A 16,847-nucleotide genomic window follows, 5' to 3' on the forward strand; every position below is an offset into this window, starting at 1 on the left:
TAATGCTTGGAACCATTCATATTTGATTAAAAGATGTAGTTGAAATTTTTCTTGTTTTTTTGGTGAGGTTTGTTTGATGTGTTTTTGGGTTTTTTTTCCCCCCTGTAAACTTTTTCAAGGTTCAAGCAATGACACCATCACAGTTGTTAATTATTTGGTAAACTGTGACTCCCTTGCAACAGATGAGTTGTTAGTGACCCTTGTTCATGTGTCCATGACTAATGTGTTGCTTTCTGGACTGTTCTGGGGAGGAACAAAAAATAAAAACTGGACACTGTTGGTCTGAGTTGGGAACAGAATGGCTGAGGCAGAACCATTTTTAGCTGGTGAGCTGTATTTGATAACTAAATTATTAGAAAGTGTCTTCTATAATTGATTTGAATATGACTTTTCCAAAGTTGGTGGGTATTACCTTGTTCTCTTTGTCTTAAATTATAAATCTAAGTATTCTAGGATTTTTAAGAGTGAAAAACAGTAGCATTAGGTATTCAACTGGCATTGCTACAAAAAACTCAGCTGAAGAGCTTGTCATTATAGAAGTAGAATCTAACTGGGGAGTATATATTTAAAGGCTGATCTGCAGAAGCGAAGGGTCAAATGATAGTTTGTTAGTATTGTGAATGTATTAAATCCTGAGAAGGTTGACCATTTATTTTGGTAGCTCTCTCAGCTGAAGGTTCTTAAAACCAGCAAGAATCTTAAAGATTGGAATATTATTTTGACTAGATGCTATTCAGATTCCTTCTTAGGAGCTTCTAATATCACTTCGCCTATCCAAAGGGTTTAAATCTGCACATTATGTATTTTGCAGTCAAGGAAAGGTAATTATGAGCCATGTGTCTTACCGAAGCATTATTGTGATTTAGACAGGTTATCCTCCAGATTTAAAGATCTTAATTTTATTCTGGAGAACAAACTTTACATATTCTGAATTATTTTGTAGAATTTTGGAGTATTTACAGTTTGAGTTGTCTCTAACAATGGTTAGGAACTTAACATAAGTTCCTGGCAAATGTTGGAAGTCCAGAGCATTAAGAAGGTTTTGCCTTCAAGGACTGCATCCTCTGAGGAGTCAGGGTGTTTACAGCAAAATCTAACTAAGAACACCAAGTCACTCAGAAGGACCACTGGAAATGAGGGTCTAGGTATTTGCTTTCCCCCTGAGCTGCTCTTACTGCAAATTATGTGTCCTCAAGGTTGGTGTTCAGTTGTCACCTCCACTGTAAACTTGCACCTGACCATGTAAAGATAGCAACATCCCTCCCTTGCATTTTTTAAGCTTCTTCCCTGCTTTATGGTCTCCATGGCAATCTTGCCATCTGATCTTGTTGCCAGCTGTGTCTTGTTATTCAGTCTTCTCTCAGAACAAACTGAGGGCAGGGAATTTTTATTTACTGCTTTATCCCCATGCCAACAGTTCCTGGCATTTGGTAAATGATTACTTGGTAGTATGTAAATGAATGGATAGGGAAGTGCTCGCTTCGGCAGCACATATACTATGAATGGATAGGGAAGAGATTTCACCAAAGAATTGCTTAAACTTGGAACAGTGGGACTTAGACTCAATGTTAGCTAAGAGAAAGAAGGCCTAAGGCATCCCAGGTAGGGACAAAGTCATGAAGAATTTGCCTGCTGTGCCTTAAGCACCTCTTTTGTATGAGAACTTAATACTCGTTGTAAAATCACTTTTTTAGATATTTTAGAGCTTTTTTTGGTGTGTGTGTAAGTCTGAGTATCAAAAGCTATCATTATTTGTGTATATTAACTGTGGTCCATTGTATCTACACCTCATTGTGACATCATCAAATGATCTCAAGTGAACAGCCCCAGCCATCTTGTAGATTTACAGTTGCATTATCACTGCATTTATGTTGTTTTCTTCCTGTGTGTTGCTTGTTAAAGTGAAGGGTCAAGAGAAGGTAAAAATTCTAATGGCATTACATTTTAATTGCTGAACTTATACAACAGTGTATAATAAAACAAGAACATTGCATTATTCAAGTTAAGAAATGGAACATAGAAGCCACCAGTGGTTCCATCCTCAGTTTCATTCCACTCTTTCACCTTAGTAACTCTTTTTTTTTTTTTTAAGATTTTATTTATTTGACAGAGAGAGAAATCACAAATAGGCAGAGAGGCAGGCAGAGAGAGAGGAGAAGAAGCAGGCTCCCTGCAGAGCAGAGAGCCCGACGTGAGGCTCGATCCCGGGACCCTGGGATCATGACCTGAGCCGAAGGCAGAGGCTTTAACCCACTGAGCCACCCAGGGACCCCTCACCTCAGTAACTCTTAAGTACTACCTAGATTATATTAATCATCAGCTGTATGGTATTCCTTTTTTTTTTTTTTTAACATGTATTATTTATTTCAAGGGGACAGGCCTGTGGTTCATCAGTCTTACACAACACTCAGTGCTTACCATAAGACATACCCTCTCCAGTGTCCATCACCCTCATCCCTTCACCCTCCTCCCTTCCAGCCACCCTCAGTTTGTATGGTATTCCTAAGCATAGTATCTTGTTTAGTTATGAAACACAAATCTGGCTTTATAAGGGCAATATTTACTACCAGATGATGAAGGCATCCTTGAGCTGAATAGTCTCTGAGCTGAATATCAGCTCTAGATTTTAAAAGAGCCCCAGGAGGAGACGTTGAGCCAGGTGATGGAGTTCTAGGGAACACAAGTTACCACAGCTGGAACGTCCTGGATCTCCCGTAGAACTACGCTTTGTGGTTGTACACTGATTTTACAATTTCTGCTAAGGTCACCATAATCCCAGGATCGATGCAGAACCTTCTTGTGGATTCAAATGAGTGTCTTCCACTCATCTAGATGTCAGAATATGAAGTGAAGATCAAGCACTCCAATGGGACAGGGTCAAACAAGCCCAAGTATAGAAGGTCGGAGCCAGATACACTAGGACATACTAACTGATTACAAAGGCAGTCAATATCGTGCTCGTGACAGCCTTCAACTTGTCTGTTTTTCATTATACATCTTCAGTATGGACTAGTTGCTCTCCAGTTCTGGTGCCCAGCTCTTATCCTGGGAATTACTTTCTCTCCCTTGTGTGTTGATTTGCCTATCTGCTGTATGTTTTACTCATGCTGTGAAGCCCATCCTCTAGTAATTCTTGAACCACAGAGTACATGGGATGTCAACTTTCTGAAACCCTGCATTTGGGGAAATCTACTCAACCTCCATATTTGGTCAGTAGTTTGGCTGGGTTTGAAACCTGCAGGTTGTAGACTATTCTCCCCCAGAAGTTGAAAGGATTTTTCCTCATTCATTTCCAAGTTTCATGTATGAGAATCTGAGGTCATTCTGATTCCTGATATTTTTGTCTGTTACTGTTTTTTTTTTTTCATCAGTAGAATCTTTATCTCCAGAGTTCTGAAATTTTACAATGATGTTATAGATGCATTTTCATCCATTGTGTTGTGTCTTTTCAATGGAAGCTCGTGTCCTTTCACTTCTGGAAATTGTGGAAATTTTTAAAATTTTCTTCGTTGTGTTTTCTTCTTTTCTCTCTTGAACTGTTATTTGGAGTAGGACCTTCTAGACCGGAGATACTTGGATTGATTGTTTTCCTCCCATCTCACCATTTTACTCTACTTTCTGAGAGATTTCCCTAATTTTATCTTCCAATCTTCCCTTGAATTTTTCATTTCTCCTATAAGACTTTCAATTTCTGGGAGTTTAATTTTTGTTTAAATTGCTTTTTTATTTGTTTTGGGCTTATGTGCTAGGGTTTTTCCACAGATCTTTGGAAATTCTTGTCTGTTGGCTCATTAAGACTGGAGGAAGGATACATTGGAAATTCTGAATGGATAAGAGGCATTTCATGATTTTGAGCTTCATTTTAGAGTGGTCTGGGTGAGCTGTTTGGGAATCTTCCCAGCATTGGTATCTATATATGTATATATATATTGTCATGGAATGTTTATATTCTCAGGGAAGTTTTCCTTCTGTCTTGAGAGTAAGGGTCTGGCAGGCAGAGTTCTGTGAACCAAGTAGAAGAAGGCGGTTTGAGGTGTGTTCCCTGCTTTCAGCATCACTATTCATGAGAGGAATCATGAGATTAATCACTCTGTATACATAAACACATACACACCATCAACTTCATTAATCAAGTCCTTATTTGCAAATTTGCCTATTTGCTAAAATTTAAAACTCTAAAATCAGTATGCATGGTGCTTTCATTCATTCACAGACCTGTACATTGCAGTTGAAAAGTTGAGTCACCTGGCATGCATGTTCTCAGCAAAAGTGGAACAAGGTGATGCCCTGCCTTCTCATTTCAGCTCTCATACTGTAGAAGTGTTCTTTTCATAGTCTGTGCCACATTTTCTATGTTTTTACAATTTTTCTTGGTGATTTCACTGTTTAAAATGGCCCCTAAATGTGTTAAAGTGCAGGAAGGCTGTGCCTTAGGGAGAATATATGTCTGTTAGATAAGCTTCTTACCAGGCATGAGTTACAGTGTTGCCAGTTCTGAGTGATCACTGTCACTGAATCAACAAAATATATTTACACGAGGTGTCTTTAAATAGAAAAATAAAACAAGCTTGTACATTGATAGATTGATAAAAATAATGCTACCAGAGGCTCAGAGGAGCCTAACCCTGTATTCCCCCTAGAAGTAATAAGTCAGTATTTGCTCATTTAGTGCTCACAGAGACTTGATGGAATATAACAGCTACAAATAATGAGTCCCCATGGGGCGCCTGGGTGGCTCAATGGGTTAAACCTCTGCCTTCGGCTCAGGTCATGATCTTGGGGTCCTGGGATCGAGCCTCACATCTGGCTCTCTGCTCAGCAGGGAGCCTGCTTTTCTCCCCCCACCCCTTTGCCTGGCGGCTCTATTTGTGATCTCTCTCCCTGTCAAATAATGACTTTTAAAATCTTTAAAAAAAAAAAAAAAAAGGTGGGGGAGGCTCCTGGGTGGCTCAGTGGGTTAAGCCTCTGCCTTCTGCTCAGCTCATAATCTCGGTCCTGGGATTGAGCCCCGCATCAAGCTCTCTGCTCAGCAGGGAGTCTGCTTCCTCCTCTCTCTCTGCCTGCCTCTCTGCCTACTTGTGATCTCTGTCAAATAAATAAATAAAATCTTTTAAAAAAATGAGTCACCATAAATAGGTGTATACATATGTATCTGCCTACCCATGCCTTCATCAGTGCCCCATGTTAACTCATGCACTGATCTCTTTTTGTCATTTTTGGAGAGTAGACTTAGGCTAGAGTTGGGGAGGGCAGTCACCCAAGGGTCTAGAGTGAGGGAGGGTATCTAGGAATCCACTTCTTTCTTGGCCCACCACATTTTAGCAGGCTCTTCTCATTTATCTCATCCCATTCCCAGAGGTACATGCTGCTCTGGGGATTTCTAGGACTTTGAAGCTTTCTAGATAAAAAATTTGGATGGTGGTTCTCTCTACTGTCAGCTTGGCAAGTGGTTTCTGATGTAGTTTTAAGTCCTCCAAGTCACTTACCACTCTGTCAGTTTTCCAGAGTTGAAATTTTTTATTGTTGTCTTCTTTCCTCCCTGACCTTGGGGTTTCTTTGTCTCTATTTTCCTTTACTGCACTTTTTGGGGCTTTCGATGGAATGTTCTCTCTGCCATTCTGTGTTAATTCCTTTTCTTCTTTCATAAATCATGTTCCTGAGGTAAGTGAATAGGTTGAGGCCAATATGCTACCCTTTTTACCATAGGGCCATGGAAGATGTCGATATTGCTAATGTTTGTATGTTCTAGATTTTAAAGGACTTAAGGGCTTTGACTCGCTGACAACTGAATGAGAAAATGTCTTCCTTTTCTCTACCATGCCTTTATAAGGAAATGTGGATTGGTAGGTGTCTGTACAAAGCATTCTTAATTTTCAGCTCAAAAAGAGAATGTTTAGTCAGAAGTAGAATTTTTTCCAGTTTCATTATGGCCATAATCTTCTCCAGGCTTCTTAGAAAATTTTTGAACTGAGATCTTTGTAATGCTTATTTTTCATTGTTAACATGCTAACCAAAACCTTTGATGGCTTCCAGACCACTTTCTTTTCCTCATTTTAAAAATTGTCTAAGATTTTTTAACCAAAGTGTAAAAATAATAGTCAATGTATAAAAATAATGGCCACTTTAATAATCTACTAAGTGAGAGAGGGTAAAGATAGAGCTAAGCTGTACTGATTGTTTTAAAATGTTTTCTATCAAAATGTTCTTTTTTAACAATGTCATTTTTTTTTGTTGTTGTTTTGTTTTTTTTTTTTAAGATTTATTTATTTATTTATTTGATAGAGAGAGGAGGAAGCAGGCTCCCTGCTGAGCAGAGAGCCCGATGCGGGGCTCGATCCCAGGACTCTGAGATCGTGACCTGAGCCGAAGGCAGCGGCTTAACCCACTGAGCCACCCAGGCGCCCCAACAATGTCATTGTTTTAATTTTTAAAACAATAATGAATAATTTTGTAGAAAAATTGAAAATACAGAAAACTAATCACCTTTACTCTTAGCCACTCAGGTGTGTGTGATATATATATATCACACACACACACATATACATACGTACGCATACACACACAACACATATATAATATACACGTGTGTGTGCATAGCATATATACATGCATATATATACACACATACATACATATGTATGTACATGTACATATATACATGTACATATCGATAGAACTCCTAGTATTGTACGTATGTGAATAAAAATGTATCATTAACATTTTCCATGTTTTTCTTCCACAAATCCTTTTTTTAATAGTTTGTTTTTTCTTTTTTTAAGATTTTCTTTTTTTTTTTTTTAAAGGTTTTATTTATTTGACAGAGATCACAAGTAGGCAGAGAGGCAGAGAGAGAGGGAAGCAGGCTCCCCGCTGAGCAGAGAGCCCAACGCAGGACTCGATCCCAGGACCCTGAGATCATGACCCGAGCTGAAGTCAGCAGCCCAACCCACTGAGCCACCCAGGCGCCCTCCCACAAATTCTTTTTAATCAGTACATTCTCCTTCACTAGTTGGCACCCTATTTCTTAGTATGATTTTTGGCTTTGCAGACCATATGGTCTCTGTTAACTACCCATCTCTACTTTTGGAGTGTGAAAGCAGCAATAGGCATGTAAACAAATGGGTATTATTTGCCAATAAAACCTTGTTTACAAAAACATACAACTCCAGATTTGATCCAGTGGTCATAATTTGCTCACCCCTAGATATTTCCTTAAACTTCTTATTCTGACAAAATTAGTGCATGAGAATTGCAAAATTAGTAGAGTTCCTGCTCACCCTTTACCAAGTTTCCCCAATTTAAGTTACAGCTTAAATAGTATAATATCAAACCCAGGAAATATACATGGGTAAAATGTGTATTTATAGTTCTGTACCATTACATGTGTAACTACCACCACAATATAGATCTAGAACTATGCCTTTTCTCCCCCTGCTCCCAATTTTACTTTCAAGGAATCTCTGCATCCAACATAGGGCTCAAAGTTAACATCCCTGAGACCAAGAGTCCTGTGCTCCATCAGCTGAGCCAGTTAGCTGCTCCCAGAACTATTCCCCTACTCAAAGGTCACCCTCATTCTACTCTGTATAGTCACAACGACCTCCCTCCCCGACCATCCTTCCCTGTTGGCAATCAGTAGTTTATTCTCCATCTCTCTAATTTTGTCATTGTGTGATTGTTGTACATATGGAATGACACAGTAAATGACCTTTTGAGATTGGCTTTTCTCGGCATTGAGATCCATCCACGTGTTGCATGTACCAGTAGTGTTCTGTTGTTGAACAGTATTCCAGGGTTTGGATGAATCAGTATAACCATTCACCTGATGCAAGGCATTTTGGTTGTTTTAAATAATTCTTCTAAGGTTCTAGTGATCACATGCTTTATGTGACTCAGCATTCTATCACAAACATGATAGGCCTTGATCTCCATGTTTAATTTGGCTGAATAAGCAGGTGTTCCCCTTCCTTATAGTCAAGCTTCAGAACTGAATGTGGTTCAGAATCCAGTGGTCCGGGACGCCTGGGTGGCTCAGTTGGTTAAGCAGCTGCCTTTGGCTCAGGTCATGATCCCAGCGTCCTGGGATCGAGTCCCATATCGGGCTCCTTGCTCATCAGGGAGCCTGCTTCTCCCTCTGCCTCTGCCTGCCATTCTGTCTGCCTGTGCTTGCTCTCTCTCCCTCTCTCTCTCTGACAAATAAATAAATAAAATTTAAAAAAAAAAAAAAAAAAAAAGAATCCAGTGGTCCATCCATTTTAGGTGTTCAGTTGAATCCTATTGTATCCGTCATTCTTTTAAACTCATTGAGCTGTTTAAAACTTGCTGATTTAAATAAGAGGCTATTTATCCTTTAGGTACTTCCATTTGTTTTGCAGGTTAGTACCAACCATCACCATACCTTTATATTTATGGTGATGGTTGAATAAAGTTTCAATACTTGTAGAGATAGAGAGTTGGGTTTGAGTCTCCATGTTACCACTTAACCACCTGTGGTCTTTGAGAAGTCCCCTAACTTTGAACCTTTGTTTTCTTACCCATTAAAAAAAAATAGTCCCAACTCTGTGAGGAATAAATGAAATTATATAGGTAAAGTGTTTAGGAAACAGTAAAATACCATACAAATGTTACAGTATGATTCATAAAAATAAAAATCATCATTAGTGGTTAAGAAAAAGCAGTTTTATTGTTAAAATGAGTACCTTTTATTTACTTGTAAGTATATGCTCCCTGAAAAAAAAACAAGACTCCATTTTACAGAGTTAGAAGGCCAAAAAACAGAGAGGAAGAGTACTATTTCTGTATGCTGTAATGGATGACCTGTGTTGCAAATACAATACCATCTGGCAGATGTGAGAAGAAATCATTTAAATCAACAATGTCTGTAATGAACTACCATCTGATTCCTGTTAATCAGTCCTTCCTTTTTCAAACCGTCTTCTGGTTTCCATGACCTTGTTCTCTCCTGTTTCTCCTTCTGGCTTATCATCCTCATCTTCTTGGCCCTTAAATATGGAGTTCTCTAGGGATCATCCCTGTACTTCTCTTTCCATGACCTCTTCCCTGGCAATATCATGCCTTTACATCACTCTCAAAACAAAGCCTACATCTGTGTCTCTAGCCCTGACCTCCCTCATTTCCATCCTGCTGGCTGGATGACTCTTTCAAACTCAGTATTTCCAAAGGTGAGGTAATTTTTCTTACTAAGATGGCCCTTTTCAAATTTTGTTTTTGTCCACAGCCCGACCCTCTTCTCAGTCCCTCTGCACTGTTCTCTCTTTGTCACCTCCTCACATCTAGCCATGTTGTCAATTCCTTGAGTACAGTACCCCTCATTTCCTCTTTTCTTTCCATTTCAGGTTACACCTTTAGTTTTTTAACTGAAATGGCATCTTCCCTTCCCACTACCATCCATCCAGCCTTCCAAAGCTCTGTTCAGATTCTTCCTACTTGGTGTCCCTGATTGTCCCCCTTGTTTGTAGAATAAAGCCCAGATTATTAGTCTAATATAAAGTCATCTCCATGATCAGCTTTTCTAATCTATATGCTCAACTCCAAAGGAACTTAAAGTAGTGAGGTGAAACCTTTACAGAATTCCACATTGTTTTCCTTTCCTTGTGACAATTAACTTCATTTAATGCACACACTCCCTCCTTTTCTCTGCTGGACCCATATATGGTCTCTCTCAATATTTCCACAGAGTTGCATGTAGCAGATATTTATAGAATGAAGGATTGGTCCTAAGGTAGGAACTCAATTTTTTGTTTGGCCCACACATTAACCAAGTATTTATTGAACACCTTAGTATGGGTCAGGTACTTTGAGACATAGGGCACATGTGGGTGCAGTCTCAGCTTCCTTTTTAAATTGACTTTATTCATTTAACTTTTTAAAACACTGGCTGCATATTAAAAAATTAGCAAGACTGTGTGGTGATTACAGTCCCTCACTCATTCACTACTGCGTATAAAATGGTAGCAGTGAGTGTTATTCACTGACCTCATTAAGAAATCTGACCAAACACCCCTCCCTCTTTAGGATGAGGCTTATCCTCACCTGCTTCTGTATTGTAATGGTGCCATCTTTCCTGATTTGGATAGAAGTCTCTTTATTTCTACCTAGTCCATTTCATCAGTACCTTATATTCTGTTCCTTTCAGGTAGGAGTTTATCCAGCAAAGAGCATTCATTGAGAGAGTGCCATTCTCAGGAAAGTTTAAATTTGATGATTAAGTGACTCTTTTCATATAATCTGTGATAAACTGCCATGCCTTCATTTAGCACACACATAGGACTTACACCCTCATAGGAATCTTAACAATGTAACCATTAGATAATTTATGACTTTATACTAAAATATTAACTTTGTACTTAGGTCTAAACCAAAGCTGCTAGACACTTAGTTTAGGAATATATTAAAGAATCGTGCTCTGGTTGCCTGAAAAAACATGGAATTTACCTGTTCAGTGAAGTGAGACGTCTATCTTAGAAAAAGATGGGTGAGTTCGTGAAATACCTTCCTAAGAGAAGGAAGTTGGTGGGGAAAGAAAAGAGAGTGAGATCAGGCCATCGAGGTCCCCTCCAGTTAGTCATTTCTTCTCAGGCAGGCAGTTCCACGAAACTAACATAATGTGCTTTTGGATCTCATACAGATGGCAATCAGGAGTTACTTCCCTGTGAAGTCTGTGGAAGACGCTTTGCAGCAGATGTTCTGGTAAACATAAAGACATTTTGTAGATGTGTTTCGTTGGAGTTAAATGAACTGTCAAGTCAGTGAGGAGGCTGCAGCGGCAAAGATTAAAGACAGATGTGAAGGGAAAGCAAGGGAAGAGAGGTCCATAACCTATGGCTGGCAGGTCTGGAGGACACTGAGGCACATAGATGCCACCCCATTCAAAAGGGAGCTTAATTAAACATGGTACTCCTAGTAAAAGGATGCCAGATGAAAGTGTTTTGGCACAGTTGATTGTCTCTTGAGAGGTTTTGGCTCTTTTGCCTTTTCTATAAGCATCAAAAATCCAAATTTTAAGGCCAAAGCACCAGGGAAATTAGCTAGTCAAGAGGAATGAACATTGAATTTGGAGCATCTGGAAACTTGGCTTTTAGCCTCAAATTTGTCACTAATTCTGACAAGTCCTTTAACCTCTCTCTGTTTTCTGCTTTGCCACGTATAAAGACAGAACCTTTCAATTTCAGAGATTTATGTAATTTGAACAAAATGGATGTAAGACCTGTTCCAAGATCTAATTTTTAATCAGATTGAAACGAACTGCATGTCAGGTCCCCGATTGATGCCTATAAATGGAATTAACTTTTTTTATTATTTCAAAATTAGGGAATCAAACAGTTATTAGATTCCAATATTATAAGGAGATTCCCAAGAAAAATGTTTTAAAAACACTTGAGGTGATAATGCGACTTTGAGTTTGAACGTTTTAGATCAAGGAGATGTAACCAAACAAAGGAATTGGACTATACACCTGACTGCATTTGGGGTAAAAGACTGTATAACTAGGTTGTAGGTTTTCTTTGGGGAATTTTAAAACTGAAATATGTTCTAATTAACTGTAGCTAGAACTTTCCAAATTTAGGAGCAGGAGCTCAAGGGCCTGTTGTGGCCCAGGAACCCACCAGTGTGCTGCTTTTCCCAGATCAGGCCTGTACCCCATAAGAACGAGTTTGAGACCTAAAGGTACCATTCATTTGGGGATCACTAAATGTCATGTATGTCTTGGGTCCTCTTGGATTTTACTTCTAGACCTATCTCCAGCCTACAAAGAGCATTTGATCAAGTAATGTGCTATCTCTGTCATTTAAAATGGTTTGGCCTGGGGCTGCTGGGGGGCTCAGTGGATTAAGCATCCGACACTTGGTTTTTGGCTCAAGTAATGGTTTGGAGCCCCACGTTGGGCTCTGCACTCAGTGGAGAGTCTGCTGGAGAGTCTTTCTCTTCCTCTCTCCCTCCCATCCTATCTTTCTTTTTCTCTCCTAAAATAAATAAATATTTAAAAATAAAAGAAAATGGTATGGCTTGTTTGTAACAAGGTGCAGGGATTTTTATAGAGCCCCTGTATTTTGTTGGATGAAGGAACTGTGTGTTAAAAATTATGAGTTACATATCCACCAAAGAAGAGGACATTTAGTTGGAAGTTGTTGGTGTAATCCTGTGCTGGTGCTGTAACAGATTTTGTAAGGGTGGTACACAGGCAGAGCTCTGTGTGTTGATTCCCTGTCTTATGTACTAGAAATGCTGAGTACTTAAAGGATTACTTGGCTGGAGTAAAGAATGTTTTCCCTGCTGATCGTCTGTTAAATGTTAAATATTGTAATGTTTTAAAACTATTAAATGCCTAGATTTGCTCTGAAATAAATGACTTCATGGATGTGAAATGTTTGGATAAATTAAAGGAAAATATCTTCATAATGTAAATGGAATTGGTGTATCCTTCATTTATTTGTACGGTTGTCCCAGTTGTCTTTTGCAGATGTTCTCAAATATTTCTTTGAAACCTCTCCACTCCTGGAGGAAGTTAAGTAGTATAATTTGCTGTATGTAGAAAAGTGACCCCATTAAATCCAATTTTGAAATTGCTGAGTGGTAAGAAGAGTTTTCCTGAGAAAGTTCCACTGGTAGGAACTAAGTTTCCCCTGCCATATGCAAAAGACTGTTTCAAAAGAATGGTAAAACTGAATATTGGGATTCTTAGGACTCAGATTCTCTGTTAGGTTACCGGATGACTTGCTCATGGAATTTGGGAATCATGGATGCAGGAAACAGAAGACATAATCAGAACTTCCTTGGCTGCAGTGAGTACCTAGCTCAGTATCAGAAATTCTTACTTTAATTTAAACTAGAAAGTTTGCCTTTTCAACATCATTTAATGCATGGAAGCACTCACACAGCCCAAGTGGTAGAATTCAATTTATAAAACCAAATTCGAAATAAGTCTGTATAGCTGTGGAGGCCTCTTCTTGACCTTACCCTCACGCAATATCTAGTGATGTGTAACATGGGTGGAGAGAGCCAGATGGATTTGCTCTGCTGTGCTTTGAGAGTTGGAGAATGAACTTGGCTCTGAAGGTGAACCCTGTCACTCCAGTGGGGGCTGCCTGAGTACAAACCTTGTGACTGTACATGTTAAAAATTTTAATCCCCACTGTTTCTTTTCTAGGAAAGGCATGGACCAATATGTAGAAAACTCTTCAACAAAAAGCGTAAACCTTTCAATTCCTTGAAACAAAGATTACAGGGCACTGACATTCCCATTGTGAGAAAGGCTCCTCAATCCAAGGTACTATCAATATCTTGTTTATTGTTCTTGATTACATCCTTAAGTACATTAAAGCCTCTTTTTGGCTCTCTGGTTTCATTTTTGCTTGATAGTGCAGTGTAATGTCATGTAAGTATAATCCACCTTTACTGTTTTCTTTTTAATCATGCTCACTTAGATTTCGAAATGTATTTCAGATACTTTCCAGATGTGGCAAAAAAGAATCTTCGTTTATGTTTTCAATAGTGTAGCGTTAAATCTAGCAATTAACTTGGAAGAGAATCCCTTTTAATCTTACATTTAAGTCTTTCTATAAAGTTCTGTAGCTTGTTTTTCTGATTGTTATTTTGTGTTTTCCTTCACTTTTGTGGCTTGCAAATTTTATTACAGTATTTTCCAGACCTCTTTTTTTGTACTATTGAGAACAAATTCTCTTCTCCCTCCAAATTTCAGTCCTATTTCCTGTAAATTTAAATCTCAGGTTAAAATAAAATTGTAATGGAGAGATGTACAGTCTAGGTTAGTATATATTGATTTTTTTAATAGCCTCAGCCTGTGAGGAGATCTAACTGGAGACAGCAACATGAAGACTTCATTAATGCCATCCGTTCGGCAAAGCAGTGTACGCTAGCCATTAAAGAAGGCCGACCTCTCCCCCCTCCACCTCCTCCAACCATCAACCCAGGTGTGTGGCTAGTTTGGTTTGCTTTTGGCATTTTACTCTTAACCAATTGTGCTCAGATGATCATGACTTGCTTTCTCCTATGCATTCTGAAATAAATAATAGCAATTAAATTCTATCCAAGTAACTTTATCATACAATATATCTTATCCTGATTTGTTTTTAATTCTTCATAAAGATTCTATGTTTCCTTCTAACTCCATGAGAACATCACTGTACCCAATGTCACGGCCATTCACATCATGGCATATAAGAATGGGGCTGTGCAGGGCAGTTCCACTGTAGCTCCCCGGTGTCAGATACCCATATCTCTGCGTTGTTTTTTGGGGGGAGAAGGGTGGTTTTGAGGTAAAAGTCCCATGATAAAGAATTCACCATTTAAGCCATTTTAAGTTGTACAGTTTCGTGGCCTAAAGGTTTCTTACCCTAAACTTTTTATTTTGAAAGTTTTCAAGTTTACAGAAAAGAGGAAGAAACAGTACAATGATCACTCATACTTTCCACTGAAATTTGACAGTTGTTGACGTTATTATATTCTCTCTTTATTTTGCGGGGGGGCAGAACTATTTAAAACTAAGTTTCAAACATTATAACACTTTACCCTTAACTATGTCAGTGTGCATTTCTTAAGGATGAGTGCTTCTCCTTGCATAACATATAGACTCATATTTTCCCAGTTATCTTAAGAATGTCTTTTAAAGTTCTCTGCTTGCCCCCTAGTCACAATCTAGGATTCAGTCAGGGTTCATGCATTTTTGTTGTCTCTTTTCTTTAATCTTGCACAATACCTCTATCAGGCCAGTTATCTTTTAGAATATTTCTTTTGCTAGATAATGTCCATTTTTTTTTTTACTCAGGCTAATGTTTAACTTGTTCCTCTATTTTGTTTTTTGTAAATTAAAAATTAGGACTAAAGCCTCTATTAGATTAATAATATTAATCCCTATCAGGTATAAAATCTTCAAACATTTTCTTTAATTTCGTAGACTGTCTTTTCACTTTCTTGATGGTCTCTTAATGATGCACAAAAATTAATTTTGAAGAAGTCAAAATTTTTTTTATGGCCTAGCGTTTTTTTGTGTTGTGGCCTAGCATTTGATATTAAATCCAAAAAAATCATTCCAAAGTCCGTGTCATAAAGCCTTTCCCGTATGCTTTCTTCTTCTAAGAGTTTTAGAGTTTTAGCTCGCTCTTTTTCTCTTTGATCCAAGTGTAGTTAATTCTATATGTGGTATAAGGTAAGATCCCAACAATCTCAGAAGTTGGATATCTAGTTTTACATGTAGACATCTAGTTCTCTCAGCACTATTTGTTGAATATCCTTTCCCCATTGAATGATCTTGGCACCATTATCAAAAGTCAGTTGATCATATATGTGAAGGTTTATTTTTGGGCTCTCTGTTGTAGTCTGTTTTCCTTATGCCAGTACCAACCTGTTTTGATTACTCTAGTAAATTTGTAATAAGTTTTGAAAATTCTCCGATTGTTTTGGTTATTTGGGGACCTTTGAGATTTCATATGAATTTTTTGATGAGTTTTTTTCTATTTCTGAAGATAACATTGGAATTTTGATAGGGGTGCATTAAATGCATTAAATCTATACATAGCCTTGGGTAGTGTTGTCATCTTAACAGTATTATTTTCCAGTCTATGAACATAGGATGTATTTTAATTTACTTATCTTCTCTTTAATTTCTGTCATGCATATTTCATTGAGTAGATGTAGGAATATACAAGTCTTTTAGCATCTTGATTAGGTTTATTCCTAAGTATTTTACGCTTTCTAATGTTATTGTAAATGGAATTGTTAACTTTGTTTTCATGTTGTTCATTGCTAGTGTACAGAAATATGACCGATTGTTGAGTATTTTGTATCCTGCAACTTTGTTGAATTTTGTTAGCTCTCACAGTTGTTTTTTAGTGTGGATTTTTCAGGTTTTCTACATATAAAATTAGCCATTTGTGAACAGACATAATTTTTCTTCTTCTTCTCCAATTTGTCTTTTCTTTTTCATGTCTAAATCCTCTTGCTAGAACTTCCAATACTATATGGAATAGCAGTGAAAGCAGACATCCTTGTCTTGTTTTCCATTGAGTAAATATTATCTGAGGGTTATAAATGGCTATTTAAAGCATAAATAATAGCATTTTATGAGGATTTTGACATGGAATTAAAACATATGAAGACAATACAACAAGATTAAGTAAGGAAAATGGAATATATTGTTGAAGCTTTCTGTACATTGTACATGAATAGGTTTAGGACTCATTAAACATGAATAGGTATAGTATTATTTGAAGGTAGAGTTGGATATCTTAAAGATACCTATTTTATTATTTTTTTAAGATTTTTATTTGACAGAAAATGTGAACACGAGCACAAGCAAGAGGGGATATCAGGCAGAGGGAGAAGCTGACTCCCTGCTGAGGAGGGAGCCCAAGGTGGGGCTTGATCCCAGGACCCCAGGATCATGACGTGAGCCAAAGACTGACGCTTAACCGATTGAACCACCCAGGCGCCCCATTAAAGATGCCAATTTTAAACTCTAGAGTAAACACACACAAATATTGACACGTAGCTAATAACACAATTAAGTGGAGTAGAGAGGAAATGAAAAAAAATTCAGTCTAAGAGAGGATAGGAGAAGGAGAGGGGAAAAAAAGAAAAGACAGAATAAAGACAAAGTAGGATGGTAAACTTAAACCTAACCATATGGACAGTTGCATATAAATGACCTAAACCCTTCAAATAAAAAGCAGATTATTGTACTAAATAATAAAGCAAGGTCCAATTTTATGCTTTCCACAAGAAACACACTTTAAATCTGAAGACATAAAGAAGTGTACCAGGCAGGTGACAAAACAAGGAGGTGGTGCAGATAGGCCTAAAGCAGCGAC

The 16,847-nt window shown here is 38.0% G+C and overlaps 1 protein-coding gene across 2 annotated transcripts in view; it reads left to right on the top strand.

Annotated features, from left to right (window-relative positions):
* The first annotated feature begins 194 nt into the window (after positions 1–194).
* ZC2HC1B (zinc finger C2HC-type containing 1B) overlaps positions 195–16,847 on the top strand; it is a 45,403-nt gene continuing 28,750 nt past the window's right edge. Inside the window, exons 1-4 of one of the 2 annotated variants that reach the window (XM_047733690.1) lie at positions 195–326; positions 10,649–10,710; positions 13,169–13,288; positions 13,814–13,952. In XM_047733690.1, the coding sequence (XP_047589646.1) occupies positions 299–326; positions 10,649–10,710; positions 13,169–13,288; positions 13,814–13,952 (349 nt within the window). In that variant the 5' untranslated portion in view covers positions 195–298. Of the gene's footprint in view, positions 327–5,091; positions 5,844–10,648; positions 10,711–13,168; positions 13,289–13,813; positions 13,953–16,847 lie in introns of those variants that run through there. The other variant, XM_047733689.1, reaches the window with a different exon arrangement.

Source organism: Lutra lutra, chromosome 6 (assembly GCF_902655055.1).
Source record: "Lutra lutra chromosome 6, mLutLut1.2, whole genome shotgun sequence".
Lineage (NCBI taxonomy): Eukaryota > Metazoa > Chordata > Mammalia > Carnivora > Mustelidae > Lutra > Lutra lutra.